Here is a 16,245-nt window from a genome sequence, read left to right as displayed (position 1 = left end):
GGTGCAACTGAAGTGCTCAATAAGCCTTGGTTGAATGAGTAAATGGATAACCAGTGTAGCATAGAGTCTTATTCAGAGTGACAAGAACGATTGCGTGAGATGAAATTTCACAAACAGCAGGTTCCAAACTCAAAATAGAAGAGTTTGGAGTTATGTACCATCTTGCGATCATTCATTCATTCGTTTATCCAGTCATTCGGTGAGTTCTTCACTAAGCATCTACTATGTGTCCCCAAGCACTGGGGACAGATACAACGGTGAATAAAATGGACCCAATCTTGGCTAATACTCAAATATATAGAGAACTTCTACAATCCAACACCAAAAAAAAAAAAAAAACAAAAAACCAAATAACCCAATTAATAATGGGCAGAAGACATAAACAGACATTTCTCCAAAGAAGACAGCCAGAAGGCGAACACAGACATGAAAACACGTTCAACATCACTCATCATCACGGAAATGCAAATCAGAACCACAGTGAGATGTCACCTCACCCCTCTCAGAATGGATTAAAGTCAAAAACACAAGAAACAACAAGTGTTGGCGAGGATGTAGAGAAAAAGGACCGCACCGTTGGCAGGAATGCAAACCGGTACAGCCACTGTGGAGAACAGTATGGAGGTTCCTCAAAAAATTCAAAATAGAATTGCCACATGACTTAATAACTCCTAGGAATGTGTATTTACTGAAAGAAAACAAAATCACTCATTTGAAAAGATACATGTACCCCTATGTTTATTGCGGCACTATTTACAATAGTCAAGATATAGAAGCAACCCGTGTCCATTCAAAGATGAATGGATAAAGTTTATACTTACATATACAATGGAATATTACTCAGCCATAAAGAAGAAAGAAATCTTGCCATTTGCAACAACATGGATCTATCTAGAGGGTATAATGCTAAATGAAATAAGTCAGAGAAAGACAAACACCATACGACTTCACTCATAGGTGGAATTTACAAAACAAGCAAACAAAGAAAAAAAGAGAGAAACAAAGAACAGACTCTTAAATACAGAGAACAAACTGATGGTTACTGGAGAGAAGTGGGCCAGGGGGATGAGCAAAACAGGTAAGGAGGATGAAGAATACATTTACTGTGATGAGCACTAAGTAATGTATAGAGTTGTTAACATAACACTGTATGTTCATTGTACTTGAACTTGAAAAAAATAAAATTTAAAAATATCTGGCCCAGTCCTTGCCTCTACTGTACCTGTTGCCTAGTGAGGGAGGCAGACCTTAATAAGGCATCCACATCCACACGCAAGATGTAAACTTGCAACGAGTCAGGTACTAGGAAGAGGGATACAAGGTACTCTGACAGCTCCCGTCGGGCGGTATCCCTCCCCAGGGCGTCTGCCTTTTCTGAAGGTGCTTGCTGAGCCTCAGTGTGAAGGACGAGTAGGAGTAAACTGACCACAGAACGGCAGTGTGGGGAGACAAGTCCCCACAGCACCTTTGCACAGCCTCTGAACAGAAGAACAGGCCGTCTTTGTTCCAGGCTACCTTTTTGATTATGTTTGTATAGCAAACAGCCTTGGAAGATAGAAACAGTGTTTTCGGGCGCCTGGGTGGCGCAGTCGGTTAAGCGTCTGACTTCAGCCAGGTCATGATCTCGCGGTCCGTGAGTTCGAGCCCCGCGTTAGGCTCTGGGCTGATGGCTCAGAGCCTGGAGCCTGTTTCCGATTCTGTGTCTCCCTCTCTCTCTGCCCCTCCCCCGTTCATGCTCTGTCTCTCTCTGTCCCAAAAATAAATAAACGTTGAAAAAAAAAATTTTTTTTAAAGAAACAGTGTTTTCCCCTGGAGCAAAAGGCAGCTTTGTTTACTGTCCAGTATAATAAAGATACTGTCTCCCCCAAGGTCCAAGGAGAGTCAGGCTTACCGCTCACTGTAAAATATTTGGGTTCCTCAAGCTCGGTTCCTCCGCCGTGACGCAAGATATTGCACACACAGGATCCACCTGGGCTGTTCCAACATCACCCCTGGTACCTGGGGCCAAGGGAAGTGTGTTGGGGGCCCCATAGCTGGTGTGTTATATTAAGAGTATGCAGATTGGGGCACCTGGGTGTCTCAATCAGTTAAGCGTCCGACTCTTGATTTCATCTCAGGTCATGATCTCATGGCTCCAGATCAGCCCCGCGTCGGGCTCTGCACTGGGTGTAGAGCCTGCTTGGGGTTCTCTCCCTCTGTCTCTGCCCCTCCCCAGCTCACACATGTGCATGCACAGGCTCTCTCTCTCTCTCTCTCTCTCTCTCTCTCTCTCTCTCAAAAATAAATTAATTTTAAAAAATAAAATAAAAAATGAAAAGGGTATGCAGATTATGACATGCTGAATGGAGAGGCACAAGCCATCCACACGCGGTCATTAGGTACCTCTCTCAGCATCAAAGCTCCCACTTTGGGGAAGTGAATGCCCTGGAGCCCCCCCCCTTTTTTTTAACTCAGTAAATATTTATTTTTTATTTTTAAAAATAGAACTTATTGTCAAAATGGCTAACATACAGCGTGTAAAGTGCACTCTTGGTTTTTAGGGCAGATTCCTGTGGTTCATCACTTCCATACAACACCCCAGTGCCCATCCCAGCAGGTGCCCTCCTCCGTGCCCATCACCCACTTTGTCCTCCCCCCCCCAAACCCTATCAACCCTCAGTTTGTTCTCTGTATTTAAGAGTCTCTTATGGTTTGCCTCCCTCATTCTCTGTTTGTAACTATTTTTTCCCTTCCCTTCCCCCATGGTCTTCTGTTAAGTTTCTCAAGGTCCACATATGAGTGAAAACATATGGTATCTGTCCTTCTCTGACTGACTTATTTCACTTAGCGTAATACCTTCCAGTTCCATCCACGTTGCTGCAAATGGCCAGATTTCATTCTTTCTCATCGCCAAGGAGTATTCCACTGTGTCTATAAACCACATCTTCTTTACCCATTCGTCAGTTGATGGACATTTGGGCTCTTTCCATAATTTGGCTATTGTTGAAAGCGCCACTATAAACACTGGGGTACATGTGTCCCTATGCATCAGCACCCCTGTATCCCTTGGGTAAATTCCTGGCAGTGCTATATGGCTGGTAGGGTCGTTCTGTTTTAGTTTTTTGGGGAAACCTCCATACAGTTTCAGTGCAGTCACACAAGAGTAGTAGAGGCACAAGATTTCTCACTTAACAAGTCTCAGAAATTAGGATAAATGGTAATTAGAGAGGAGAAGGACGGTCCTCTGTCCCAGATCACGAGTGGGCAAGAGACAAAGAAAAAGCACCTATTACTTATAAGCTGCTTGGGGCAGAGGTCAGTAACTTTTCACCAGCTCAGCTCTAAGTGATTATTTTAAAAGGTGTACCAAGAAAAGCAAAGGGGCGCCTGGGTGGCTCAGTCGGTTGAGCGACCGACTTCAGCTCAGGTCATGATCTCACGGTCTGTGAGTTCAAGCCTCGTGTCGGGCTCTGGGCTGACAGCTCAGAGCCTGGAGCCTGCTTCCGATTCTGTGTCTCCCTCTCTCTCTGCCCCTCCCCCGCTCATGCTCTGTCTCTCTCTCTCTCTCTGTGAAAAATAAACATTAAAAAAAAATTTTTTTTTAAGGAAAAGAAAAGAAAAGCAGGAACTTGTAGCAGGAATCCCAAGTTCGGGTCCTTATCTAAATGTTCAGATTCTGAGGGTGAGCAGAGTTGTCATACTATAAAATGCTGAGGCTGCAATTCAAAATAGCTGTTTTCTCATCACAGGAAAGGACACAAACATGAAATCCATGCTTCTTGCCCCACGATGAATAATAAGTCCTTTGCTTCTGACCTAGGATTCTCATGTCTTCTGCCAGAATCCATGAAACTGTGGCTGTCTATCTCATTAGCTGGCAAGCAGCATAAAACCTCAGGTCCTTCAGTTATTGACAGGCTACTGGATGGCATGTGCAAAAGCCCTGTGGTGGGAGACAGGAGAGCAAATATAATGATATGAAAGACGGGTGGAGGTGGGGATGCAGGGGGCAGGAGGTGACAGGAGGCTGGGAGGCGCTGAGCTAGGGAACACTTAAGCCACACTGATGAGGCAGGCCCAGGAGTATCTTTGCCATTTGTTGTGACACTGCCACTTTCATGCAGAACGTGTAGAATTAATAAACTGGTCTGGAGGGGCAGAGGACAACAAGGCTTGGGCAAATCTGAGCCTATGAGATAACTTTTAACAAAGGAAGAGTGAAAATGGGAAGGGTCTTCTTAACCTCCTGCCCGCTGTAATGAGACTTTTTCTTGCATGCTACTTTGTAACAGTTCTGCTAAAGTTTAGAAGAAGTTCGCTTCTCAGTGCCCAAATGAAGGAGGAAAAGCTATCACTGACTGGCGTTAACCACTGTCTGCCATCCAGGGTCCAAAAGGAGGCAGTCGCCTTAAAAGGAAAAGCAGTGACCCTTTTAGTATGCACAGAGTGACCCTGGACAAACTCCTTTTTGTCCACTCCTCATACAATAAAGGGGACTTGTCCCAGTTTTACAGAGGAGAGGAAGGGGGGAAAGAAGGAGAGACCTCACTCACCAAGAGAAGGCTGTGAAACCAGGGTGGCTAACGTCAGATTATTACCTAATTTTGTGGTAAAAATAATAGGGCTTTGTTAAGAAGCCCTCTGAGCTGCTCTGGCTCTTGGAATTTGGGACATTTCACTCACTGCCTATTAATTAATGTACAGCCTGCAAAGAATGGGCTTGCCCTGGATCTTTGGCCAAAGAAAGTATCCCCACAAAGGGGGCAAACCATGCAGAGCCTCCTTAGGAAGTTTTGTTCTGGGGGACCCTGGGTGATTCAGTCAGTTAAGCATCGGACTTCGGCTCAGGTCATGATCTCACGGTTCGTGAGTTCAAGCCCCGCGTCAGGCTCTGTGCTGACAGCTCGGAGTCTGGAGCCTGCTTTGGATTCTGTGTCTCTGTCTCTCTGCCCCTGCTTGTGCTCTGTCTCTTTCTGCAAATAAACATTAAAAAACATTTTTTAAGGAACTTTTTTGTTCTTACCCCGAGACTAACCAGGGCCCCCCGGGGGCCCGGGGGGGGGGGGCGTGACATCATTAGGTGTGGGTTTCAGGAGCATCACGAGAGAGATCATGGAGGTTATCGATCTTCTGGAACGATCTGCTCCTGGGGGGGAAATCCAGAACTGCGGGAATTAACTGTGGCAATTCACTGCAGCCCCAGGTTGGCAACAAATCCTATAACTGGAATTTCAAAAAGGAAAGCAAAACACCAGCAGGCCTGGGAGCAATCCAGGGAATTTCCCACTCCTCTGCAGCTTTCCATTAGAAAATAATCAGCATGTTGTTGGGCTCCCTACTGCGATTCTCCTCTGCCTCTCCCTCTGCCCCTCTCCCCTGCTCGGGAGCGGAGCGCGTGCGCACTCTCTCTGTTCTAAAATAAAAGTTAAAAAAAAAAAAAAATTAGCCCATCAATCGCTAAAAGGCTGTCTGAGCCTCACCTGACTCACAGGCCAGGCTGTGGGAAACAGGCTTGGAGACAGAAAGCCTGAGTGGGGAGCAGGTCAGGCAGGATGCTGCTGGCCTGGGGAGAAAAGAAATTACAGCCTTGTTTGGGGTGCTGCGGGTTATAGAACTCACTGTGCCCAGTTTCCACCCGGCCAGGGGCCTGGACGGAGGGCTGGCGATGCAAAGGGGCAGAGGCTGCTAGGAAAGCTGGGAGACTGCAGGCAGAAAGGTGGGGGCGGGGTGGGGTGGGCAGAAGGCAAGGGAGGCAGGTCTCTGGGAATAAGGCTGGGTCATTCACCCAGGAGTCACCAGACCATCACCCCAGTGGGTGGCACATGCCTCCTGAAGTCCTGGCCCGAGTTTTCAAAACTCTCCAAGGTTTCTCAATCTTCCTCCGGCAGCCCACAGCGCTCCTCCCCTGCGAGTCCCAGCCACAGTAGTTCCTCTTCCTCCACACGGGTCAGTTCCCATAAATGGGACGTTTTGGAGCTCGTGGGAGTGGAGTGGGACAGGTATAAAAAGGAAGTGCGAGGTGTGGGGAAGAAGCCCCATCTAAGCAGCTGGACACCAGGAGCTGAGGGCACCGGAATTGGCCACACCGTGCCCCTCTCTGCTGCAGCCAGGATGGCTCTGAAGGCGGCTCAGACAGGTCTCTGGGCTGGTCAAGGCTGTTCTGCTTGTGTGTTTTCAGGCCGAGAGCCAGAGATAGCCCACAGAGCCACTGCACAGAGAGGCTGGCCTCCTACCTGCTGGGGGGGGGGGGGGGGGGGGAAGGGGGGGGGGGAGGAGGAAGAAGAGGAGGAGGAGGCACCAGGGCAAATGGTGTTAACCCCTAGATTGCCTGAAAGGGGGGGTGAGCAGAAAGGAAGGGCAGGATGTACTCACAGGGGGTCTGACTCTGGATTTCCCTTCAGGCTTTGCGATCCTGGTGCTGCTCCAGAGCTGTAAGTAACCCCTCTTTCAAGTCACGGGAGACAGGGGTCTGATGAGGGTGATGTGGATGAAGTCTTGGCAGAGGGGAGCCCTTCCCACTGTCTTCTGTGATTCAAATGGCTCGGGAATATTAGCATTTGTTAAACCAAGGTGATAAGCATATGGATGTTTATTACACTCTTCTTCTGTATTTTTCTGTGTATTGGAAAAATTTTCAAAATAAAAACCCTTCAAAGGCTCGGGTCCGATGAAGGCCTGGACTCACGGCCTGGTGAGCACCACCCATGGGCCCGGTAAGCAGCACGGGGGAGTGCCCCCGGTTCTTCCTCCATAACCAAGAGGGCAGAAAAGGCCCACTCTGCAGCAGGAGGACTTAGAACGAGGAGAAGAACTTCCTGGCCCATTGCGATTGTGCCCCAGTTTGGGGGACAGGCTGAGGGGGCCTGGGGACCTCCATTCTGGGTGGGTGACAAGTTAGGGACACTCCCGCAGGAAGGCAGAGAAGAAACGGGCCAGAGCTGCCCCGATCAACGACACTGCGGGATCTGCGAGGCTCCACCCTGAGGGCCAGGGTCTTCTGAACCTGCCCACTTGGGCTGGGTCCCTCCTCTCCTTCAAAGCCACTGCCTCCAGGAGGCCTTCTTTACTTGCACCGAGCCCTATTTTACCTTTATTCACCAGCCCCTACCCTCAGTGTACGCAGCGCCGTGTCCTAAATCTACAGGATATTCATCGACGGCATTTAATCTGTTCAAAGCGTTTTCAGAATCGGCCTCATTTTCATCAGAGGCAGAGGGAACCGAGCCAGCCCCTTGCATTTAGAATTCTAAGTTTGCTCACATCTCGGCCCCAGCGCCCAGTGCCCCATCGGTGCTCGGCGCGGGGCTCAGCCAGAGGTCCCCTGGCTCAGTCCTGGCTCGGGCGCCACCCCGGGCTCCGTCTTCAGGTTCTGCGTACAAACTGGTCTGCTACTACACCAGCTGGTCCCAGTACCGGGAGGGTGATGGGAGCTGCTTCCCAGATGCCATCGACCCCTTCCTCTGCACCCACGTCATCTACAGCTTTGCCAACATCAGCAACGATCAGATCGACACCTGGGAGTGGAATGATGTCACTCTCTACGACACGCTGAACACGCTCAAGGACAGGTGGGGCCACAGGCTGCCAGGAAAGGAGGGAGATGCGGGCGGGGCTGGCTGGTCCCAGGGCAGGGTGCCTCTGCTCGGGAGGATGGATGAGGGCCCCTGGGGCCCGGGGTGGGGAGTGGGAGGGCCTGGGCTTCCAAGGGAACAGGCGATGAGGGCACGTGTTGAGCCATATCTGGCGACGACAGAGGCAGGCTCTGGAAGGCGGGCTGAGGGGAGCCCTCTCCCCCACTGGGGGTGCTTCTCCAGGAAGCACGGAAAATACTCATGACTCTATTTTGCCATATCCCGGCTTCCCCACTCAGGGGAACAAAAATGGGCAGTGTACCTCAGAGTGACCGCTGCAAGGTCTATGTCTCTTAGAATCCTGATTCTCAGGGTCGGAAAGGCATCCCACCTAAGCTAGAAGCCTGTGACAGCCTCCCAAACAGGGGCCAGCCGGTGTCACGACAGCCTCACTCCACGCCGCCCCCCCCCCGCCTCCCTGCTCCCCACAGGAACCCCAACCTGAAGACCCTTCTCTCTGTGGGCGGATGGAGCTTTGGTTCTCAAAGGTAAGACCCATCCCCCAAAGGCTGATGGAATGGGGGTGAGGAGGCGTAGGTCTCCCCACCCACTCTACGGGGTCACGGGGGCTCCAGACCGGTTAGGCCTAAATGATTGTCAGGCGCCCACCCCACGTATAGCCAAGAAACCAGAGCTCAGAGAGGGAGAGGGCCCCACAGAGGGTCGCACGGAGTGCTGACAGACTGGGAGGACTCCCTGGGGTGGGTAGGGTTGGAGCAGGGCTTAAAAAGGAGGGGAGACGTGGCCCTACCGGCTGCCACGTAAAGAGGGATCGCTACATGTCAGGCAACCCATCCAGCCACGGTGACAGGAAATCCCCACGGCAGTGCTGTGAAAGAGGGTCAGGATCCCCACTTCACGGAGGAGGAAACTGAGGTGCGGGTTATGACCTTTCCAAAGTGGCTTGGCTCGTATGACAATTTTTTCAAAAATGACACTACAGAAGCTGTCTCTGAGATGCCTGGAGCGGGGTCCCGTCCCAGCCATGCCCTTCTAGAGCTTGTGGGGCCCAGGCCCGCGGCTGCACGTGCCTCAGAAATCCCTCCCAACGGCCAAGGCTCCCAGCACGTCGGTACTGAGCCCTCTACTGGGGTGATTTGGGTCCTAGATTTTCCAAAATAGCCTCCACGACCCAGAGTCGTCGGACTTTCATCAAATCGGTGCCGCCATTTCTGCGAACCCATGGCTTTGATGGGCTGGACCTGGCCTGGCTCCACCCTGGGCGGAGAGACAAGCCCTACTTCACCACCCTGGTCAAGGTACTGGTGGGGTTGGGGAGAGGGGTGGGGACGTTGGGGACCTGAGCCAGCACCAGGGGGTATGGGGGGGGGGCGGGAGTGGTCTTTAGCTGCTGGCCTCCTGAGGGCGGGCAGAGAGGCCCTGACACCTCCTGGCCACGGGGTCCTGGGCCTGTGCCCCAGTTCCTGGGGAACTGGCCTGTGCCCCAAGATCTTACACAGCAAGGAAGACGTCTTATTAACACGATGGGAGGTGGGCTGGGGTCCTCCGAGGCAGGAGGCCGGGCACCCACTTAGTGGGGTGGCATCATCATCCACTGTTTGGTCCCAAACTGATGATGCCCGCTACCAAGCATGCCCCGCACTGGGGACACTTGGCCACATCTGACAAGAGCCCAAGCATCTCCACTATCCCAGGGACAGAGTGATCACCTAAATAAATTGTCCACAAGGGGTGCCTGGGTGTCTTAGTCGGTTAAGCGTCCGGCTTCGGCTCAGGTCATGATCTCACAGTTCATGGGTTCAAGCCCCATGTCGGGCTCCGTGCTGACAGCTCAGAGCCCGGAGCCTGCTTTCGATTCTGTGTCTCCCTCTCTCTGCCCCGTGGCCTGCTCACACTCTGTCTCTGTCTCTCAAAAAACGAATAAACATTAACCAAAAAAAATTTTTTAAATAAATTGTCCACAGTACCGATATAATTTTAATTTTAAAGACCGCTAGATGTACATTTAAAGACCACTTCAATCTTGTCGTCTCACGTACTGGCTTGAACAAAACAGACCGCAAAGCAAATTTCTTCCAACCTGACCTGTGGGCCAACTAGGATCACCGTCTGTCCTCATGGTCCCTCTAGGACAGGGAGCGACCGGGTGTCGATGGGTTTGTGTGGGGTGTGGGGATGTGATTGGTCCAAACAGGTTCTTTTAGGAGAAGGATGGGGGAGCCCAAGGTGAATTGGTTGCTTTATCATTTCCACCAAAGCCCTGTCAGGTTGGGGAGCCCAGCAGATGGGGAAAGCCAATGACATGCTCAGGGACCTCTGTCTCTCTCACCAGGCTCCCTCTCACACAGCCGGGGCCCCTTTCACTCTCCTGCATCTCTCCCAACCAGGAAATGAAGGCTGAGTTTGCAAGGGAAGCCCAGAGGGGAGCAGGACAGCTCCTGCTCAGCGCAGCCGTGTCTGCAGCGAAGGTTGCCATCGACAACGGCTATGACATCGCCCAGATATCCCCGTGAGTCCCCCGCCCCGCCCCAGCGCTCCTCGTAAAGTCGGAAGACTGGATTTCTAGTCCCCGGTCTTCCACACATTTGATGTGTGCTCTTGAGCAAGTCACTTCCCCTCTCTGCGCCTCGGTCTTCCCATCTGTCAAATGGGGGCATAGTAGTCCCTGGGGGGATTGTGCTAACCAGTTGGGAGAGTTTCTATGAAGGTATTTGTGGAAAAGGAAGTAGGAAATGATATGCCAACCGGCCAGCCACTGAGGGACGTTTCCTCCACACCAGGCTTTTCTCCACAGAGTGCTGGTCACTGGAGATGCCGGACTGCGGCAAGAAAACTGTGCCTTTCTGCACCGCCTCTGTGTGCTTGCACGCACACGGGCGACCCCCGCTCTGTGCATCCCTCCTCCTCCCCCTGCCCCCTGATGCACGTGAGAATGAGCCGCTCACTGCCCAGCGGGGCTGATGTCGCAGTGGAACAAAGACATGGAGCTTAAGAAACCTGGGAATAAAGAACGGAGGTTCTTTACTGTGACTTTTTAGAATCTGTAGAATTTGGGGAGGTGTAGATGTAGTGTTTACGTTGATCGTTTAGGAGGTAGGAACTAGGCGGTTCTCAACCATTTGCCCTGAACACCTGAGGCTCATATTCACACAACCTACCTGTGGTCCCTCTCACCCACGTGCGTGTAACCCTCCCTCCCCACCCCAGTGCATCCTTTGGTCCAGCTCCGTCCCCACCAGGCTGTCTGTCGATGCCGCTTTAAAAAAAATTTTTTTTAACGTTTTATTTATTTTTGAGACAGAGACAGAGCATGAACGGGGGAGGGGCAGAGAGAGAGGGAGACACAGAATCGGAAACAGGCTCCAGGCTCCGAGCCGTCAGCCCAGAGCCCGACGTGGGGCTCGAACTCACGGACCGTGAGATCGTGACCTGAGCTGAAGTCGGCCACTTAACCGACTGAGCCACCCAGGCACCCCTCGATGCCACTTTTAATCTGCTCTCGCTAAGATGAACGTGGCAGACGTGGAGGGCAGGAGGCAAGATAGAGCCAGTTCCCAAATGTGTGCCGGGGGCATAACAGAAGAGTTCCATTCTTGCATTAAATGCACTTGTGGGGCTCTGAGCCCACCCCCCGGGGGCGCGGCACAGAGGAAGTGGTCACGCGGCCTGGACAGTGGATCACAGGTTCCCTACGGGGCTTTGGGTTTACGGCCTGTCTCCTGCCTCCCCTTGTTCACGATGCGCTGGGCTGATGGATGCCTTTCTAATTTCCTGCCTCGCCCTCTGACCTCTCTTCCCCAGACACCTGGACTTCATCAGCGTTATGAGCTATGACTTTCATGGAGCCTGGCGTCAGACCACAGGACATCATAGCCCCCTGTTCCGAGGCCCGGAGGATAAAAGTGCTGACAGATTCAACAATGTCGTGAGTGCCTGGAAGGAGGGTGGCCAGCCAGGAAGGGACCACAGACACCTGTCACCTGCCAGGGCTCACACACCAAGCCTGTGTACCTCAGGAATTCCTGCAAGGGAGGCGTTATGGGGCCCACTCTGCAGATGAGGAAACTAAGGCGCGAAGTCTGTGAGTTCTCCACGGCTCCGGAAGGGAGGAGGCAGGAGTCTAGTCTAGAACAACCTTTCGCTTGCTGTGTAACCTGAGCCGATCATCTGATTGGCTGCCAAATAGTAATAATCCCTTCCTATACCTAAGACAATTTTTTCGAGAATGAAACTACAGAATGCATTTTTCAATTTTTATGTATTGTGTGTGTGTGTGTGTGTGTGTGTGAGAGAGAGAGAGAGAGAGAGAGAGAGAGAGAGAATGAGCAGGGGAGAGGCAGAGAGAGGGAGAGAGAGTCCCAAGCAGGCTCCACGATGTCAGCGCAGTGCTAACCGGGGGCTCCCTCCCGGGAACCGTGAGATCATGAACTGAATCGAAACCAAGAGTCAGGTGCCCAGCAGACCGAGCCACCCAGGCGTCCCTACAAAATGCATTTTAGACTGGTATTATCAGTTCCCGGAAGGAAGGGAATCCCAGATGCACGGCAGACCTGGAGCTCGGCCCGTCAGGGCGGCACCGGCAATTGTATGATCTCACCTGTCCTGCACTGCCAGTTCCCCTAACTGCTCACGCCCTCCCCTCCTCTCCCCTGCCAGGACTATGCCGTGGGCTACATGTTGAGGCTGGGGGCCCCAGCCAATAAGCTGGTGATGGGCATCCCCGCCTTCGGGAGGAGTTTCACTCTGGCCTCCTCCGAGACGGGTGTGGGAGCCCCAATCTCCGGGCCCGGATTACCAGGCCAGTTCACCAAGGAGGAAGGGATCCTGGCCTACTATGAGGTATGCACGAGGGAGAAGGTAAGATCCCCACACTCCCAGAGGCCCTGGGGAAGGTGAGCTTCCCACCTCACCCCCCCATTCGCTCCTTTGGGAATAAAAACACGTTCCAGCAAACACTGCACCCTGAGGAGGAGGAAGGGGGGAGTCAGGCCTCTTGGTACTACGTCTCCTGAAGGCACAGCGGGTCTGCACGGCTAACCTCCCAGATACTCCTCTGGCCACCGAGTCAGAGTTTTCCTCCCAGCCCGGAAGAGAGCGGTGGCTAAAAGCCAGGTTCTTTGTTTTGCCCCAGCCTCTGCCCCTCTGTACAGCCTCGAGCCAGTCCTTAGTGTCCACCCATCATTTCCCACATCCCCGTTTAAGATATACCAGAAGCAAGTTCCACATCTGAATGAAAGCATACGCTGTCTCTCTTTCTCTGACTGACTTATTTCACTCAGCATAACACCCTCCGGTTCCATCCACGTTGCTGCAAATGGCCGGATTTCATTCTTTCTCATCGCCGAGCAGTATCCCATCGAATCTGTAAACCACATCTTCTTTATCCATTCGTCAGTGGATGGACATTCAGGCTCTTTCCATCATTTGGCTATTGTTGAAAGTGCTGCTATAAACATTGGGGTACATGTGCCCCTATGCATCAGCACTCCTGTATCCCTTGGGTCAATTCCTCGTAGACCTATTAGTGGGTCTTAGGGTAGTTCTGTTTTTAGTTTTTTGAGGAACCTCCACACTGTTTCCCAGAGCGGCTCCACCAGTTCGCATCCCATGGGGGAAAGGTAGGGGAAAAAAAGTAGTTACAAACAGAGAGGGAGGGAGGCAAACCATAAGAGACTCAAATACAGAGAACAAACTGAGGGTGGATCGGAGGGCGGGGCAGAGGGGAAAGTGGGTGATGGGCATCGAGGAGGGCAGTTGTTGGGACGAGCACTGGGTGTTGCATGTAAGCGATGAATCACGGGAATCTACCCCCCCAAACCAAGAGCACACTGTACTCACTGTGTGGTCGCCAATTTGACAATAAAGTATATTTAAAAAAATACCAGAAGCAAACCAGAGTCCCTTTAATGCCCTCAGGCCACAGCACCCACAGAACTGTAGGACATTTGCATCTGCTTTACATAAAGTTGCATGAAGACTGCAATCTGAGCTGGGGGGGGGGGGCAGTGCTGGGGTCAGATGTAGTCAGCAGGATGAAGCAAGAGGCTGAAAGAGATTTGGAGAATGGCATCTCCTCGGTGACCTGCGAAGTCTCACACAGCTCCGCATGCCACCCCTGCCCCGTTTTCTGCTCAGATCTGTGACTTCCTCAAGGGAGCCGCGGTCCATAGACTCTCTGCCCAGAAGGTCCCCTATGCCACCAAGGGCAACCAGTGGGTGGGGTACGATGACCAGGAGAGCGTCAAAAACAAGGTAGGTCCTCAAGGCTGTGCCCCGGGATGAAGAGGGAGAGGGAACCCCTTCTCCAAGCGGCCAGAGTCAGGTCACCTGCACTGAGGGTGGAGCTGGGTTATTGAGGTGGGGGGGGGGACGATCAGGTCTGAGGCACCTGCTGTTTTCCTTCCTTGGGGAGGGGCCTAGGCGGCACGTTCCCCCCATACACACTCTAGCCCAGGGAACCCAGCTCCGCCCGCTCTGGGTCTTCCTTTCCAGGTTCAGTACCTGAGGAGCAGGCAGCTGGCTGGTGCCATGGTGTGGGCTGTGGATCTGGATGACTTCCGGGGGTCCTTCTGTGGCCGGGGTCTGCCCTTCCCTCTCACCACTGCCATCAAGGATGCGCTCGCTGCGGCTTAGCCCTTGTCCTGCCCACGGTGGGGCAGGGCTGCCCCTCCCCTTGGCTCCAGCCAGCCGGGAGCCGGATCGCCCACCCTTCTGAGTCCCTGACTAAGCCTCAGTCTCCCTCCCTTGGACCCCACGCAGAGAGCCACAGTGAAGCCATCTGAGCTCAGCTCTAGTGGACAAGCAGGTAGAGGCAGGGCCACGGGCAGGTAAGGCCTGGGGGCCAGCACAGTGTAAGCCATAGGGACAGCACACACCTGCTGCTTTATGAAAATGCTCAATGACCCCAGCCCCACACACGGGGACTTCTCCAACTCCCTTACCCCCAAGCCTCCTTGCCAAAGGACCCCATTTTGGCCAACTCTACAACCGAGGAGCCAAACGTCACTCTCAAAGGAGCGGCCACAGTAATTACACCCTCAGCGAAGCCCAACTTGAAACCTGCACCCAGGAATGTTAGGTCTCCCCTCCTACTTCCCTTTCCTAATTGCCCAGCGGCTGCTCAATAAATCACCAGAGTTTAATGGTGTGTTGGTACAGCTTCAGTCTCTCTTTGTGGCCCGGTGGGACCCTCCGTGGGCTCCCCTCCCCTATCTCTTCTGGCTGGATTCATTTCTTTCAGGCTTGGGGGCCCTGAGCTTGTAGGAGGTGAGGCTACCCTGGCCTCCACTGGGCTCCAGAGGGTCCCCAAAGAAGGCCAGCCTCTGCAGATCTATCTGCTGTGGACTTAACCCAAGAGGGCTGATGGCCGTTCAAATATTGTCTTCCCCTCTTAGGACACACTCGGCCCTCAACCCAAGAAGAGACCAAGGTTCCTCTGCTCAGGCTGACCAGGGACAGCAGGTGGCAGGCAGATGGGGTAGGAATATAGATGAGATGTGATGGGCTCAGAAGACAAGCCAGTCTTCCAGCCTTTATGAGGTAGAAATGCCCTCATCAGCATTCCCAGGGCCCCAGGCATGCCTTCTACCCAAGAGTCCAGATGTACACTCCAAAGTCAAAGAGAATTATGTGTGGATTCCTTCCTGTTTGGAGGGAATTATTTGTGACTTGGCCTAGTGGTTTGTGACACGGGTTAGAGGTGTAGGGAAGGAAGTACCTACTGGCCACCTTCAAATCTGAACGAGCTGGAGCTGGGCCAATGCAACTGATCCCAAGGTCACAGCCCTGCTAAAGGCAAAGAAAATGAGAACTTGGCCGGAGTTAATGGGGGGAGGGGGTTAGCTGGCATTTCATCGCTGGAGAGGGGGGCCAGGCACCCTCAATCCCTGCCCCTCGCCCACCCCCTCACACAAGGGTCTTTGAAAACCCTCCAGGGCAGCCAAACCCCCTCCTCCTTCCTACAGCCACCATTCCCCCAGTCCGGGACAGGCTCCGAAGGGCTGACTCAGGGGCCTGCAGAGTTAGTCACATTCACTTATAGCTGCAGAGTCAGAGGCCAGGGATGGGGATCGGGTCTCCAGGGCCCACCCCCTGCCTGGCAGGACACTGAGTCACCTGGTAGAGAACACAGGCACCCAGGCAGGGCTGGACCCCGAGGCTCTCCAGACCCTCCGCTGCCACTCCCCAAAGAAGACAGCCAGCCGTGAAAGGCGGCCCCACTCCTATGTTGCCAGCCCCGGCTAGGGGAAGAGCATGCATATGGCTGAGGGCCCTAAATAAATGACACCTGTATTTATTTTTAAATTACGGGATATATCATACATGCTAAAGAGTGCATAAGGGGTGCCTGGGTGGCTCAGTCAGTTAAGCGTCTGACTTTGGCTCAGGTCATGATCTCACAGTCTCTGAGTTCAAGCCCCGCATCGGGCTCTGTGCTGGCAGCTCAGAGCCTGGAGCCTGCTTCGGATTCTGTGCCTCCCTCTCTCTCTGCCCCTCCCCTGCTCACATTCTGCCTCTCTCTCTCAAAAATAAATAAACATTAAACAAAATATTTTTAAAGGGTGCATAAAATGTATTTGTTTAATGTAAAGAATTAGTAACTAGTGAAAACCTGCGTACCCACCACCCAGGACAGGAAGTGAGACCTCAGTAGTGCTCCTGAAACTCCACCATC

At 52.7% G+C, this 16,245-nt stretch overlaps 1 protein-coding gene across 2 annotated transcripts; it reads left to right on the top strand.

The window, feature by feature from the left end:
- Positions 1-5,865: 5,865 nt before the first annotated feature.
- CHI3L1 (chitinase 3 like 1) lies at positions 5,866-14,726 on the top strand. 2 transcript variants are annotated; one of them, XM_040462178.1, is made up of 10 exons: positions 5,866-6,145; positions 6,381-6,410; positions 7,346-7,547; positions 8,042-8,098; positions 8,719-8,869; positions 9,959-10,080; positions 11,373-11,496; positions 12,228-12,410; positions 13,707-13,823; positions 14,064-14,726. In XM_040462178.1, the coding sequence occupies exons 1-10, from the start codon at positions 6,091-6,093 to the stop codon at positions 14,202-14,204; spliced, it is 1,182 nt and encodes a 393-aa protein (XP_040318112.1). In that variant the 5' UTR covers positions 5,866-6,090; the 3' UTR covers positions 14,205-14,726. The 2 variants fall into 2 exon arrangements, with proteins under 2 accessions (XP_040318112.1, XP_040318113.1); XM_040462179.1 differs by having other exon boundaries at positions 5,872-6,115.
- The last annotated feature ends 1,519 nt before the right edge of the window (positions 14,727-16,245 follow it).

This window comes from Herpailurus yagouaroundi, unplaced genomic scaffold, assembly GCF_014898765.1.
Source record: "Herpailurus yagouaroundi ecotype Mexico unplaced genomic scaffold, PumYag 308, whole genome shotgun sequence".
NCBI classification, from domain to species: Eukaryota; Metazoa; Chordata; class Mammalia; order Carnivora; family Felidae; genus Herpailurus; species Herpailurus yagouaroundi.
This window is presented reverse-complemented; position numbering and strand designations above follow the sequence as displayed.

Bases quoted from the DNA above. Each gene is read 5' to 3' on its own strand.
- CHI3L1 (XM_040462178.1), top strand. From the start codon at position 6,091: ATGGCTCTGAAGGCGGCTCAGACAGGTCTCTGGGCTGGTCAAGGCTGT. The intron at 6,411-7,345 runs GTAAGTAACCCC...CTCCGTCTTCAG, and splicing joins CCTGGTGCTGCTCCAGAGCT to GTTCTGCGTACAAACTGGTC. The intron at 11,497-12,227 runs GTGAGTGCCTGG...CTCCCCTGCCAG, and splicing joins CTGACAGATTCAACAATGTC to GACTATGCCGTGGGCTACAT.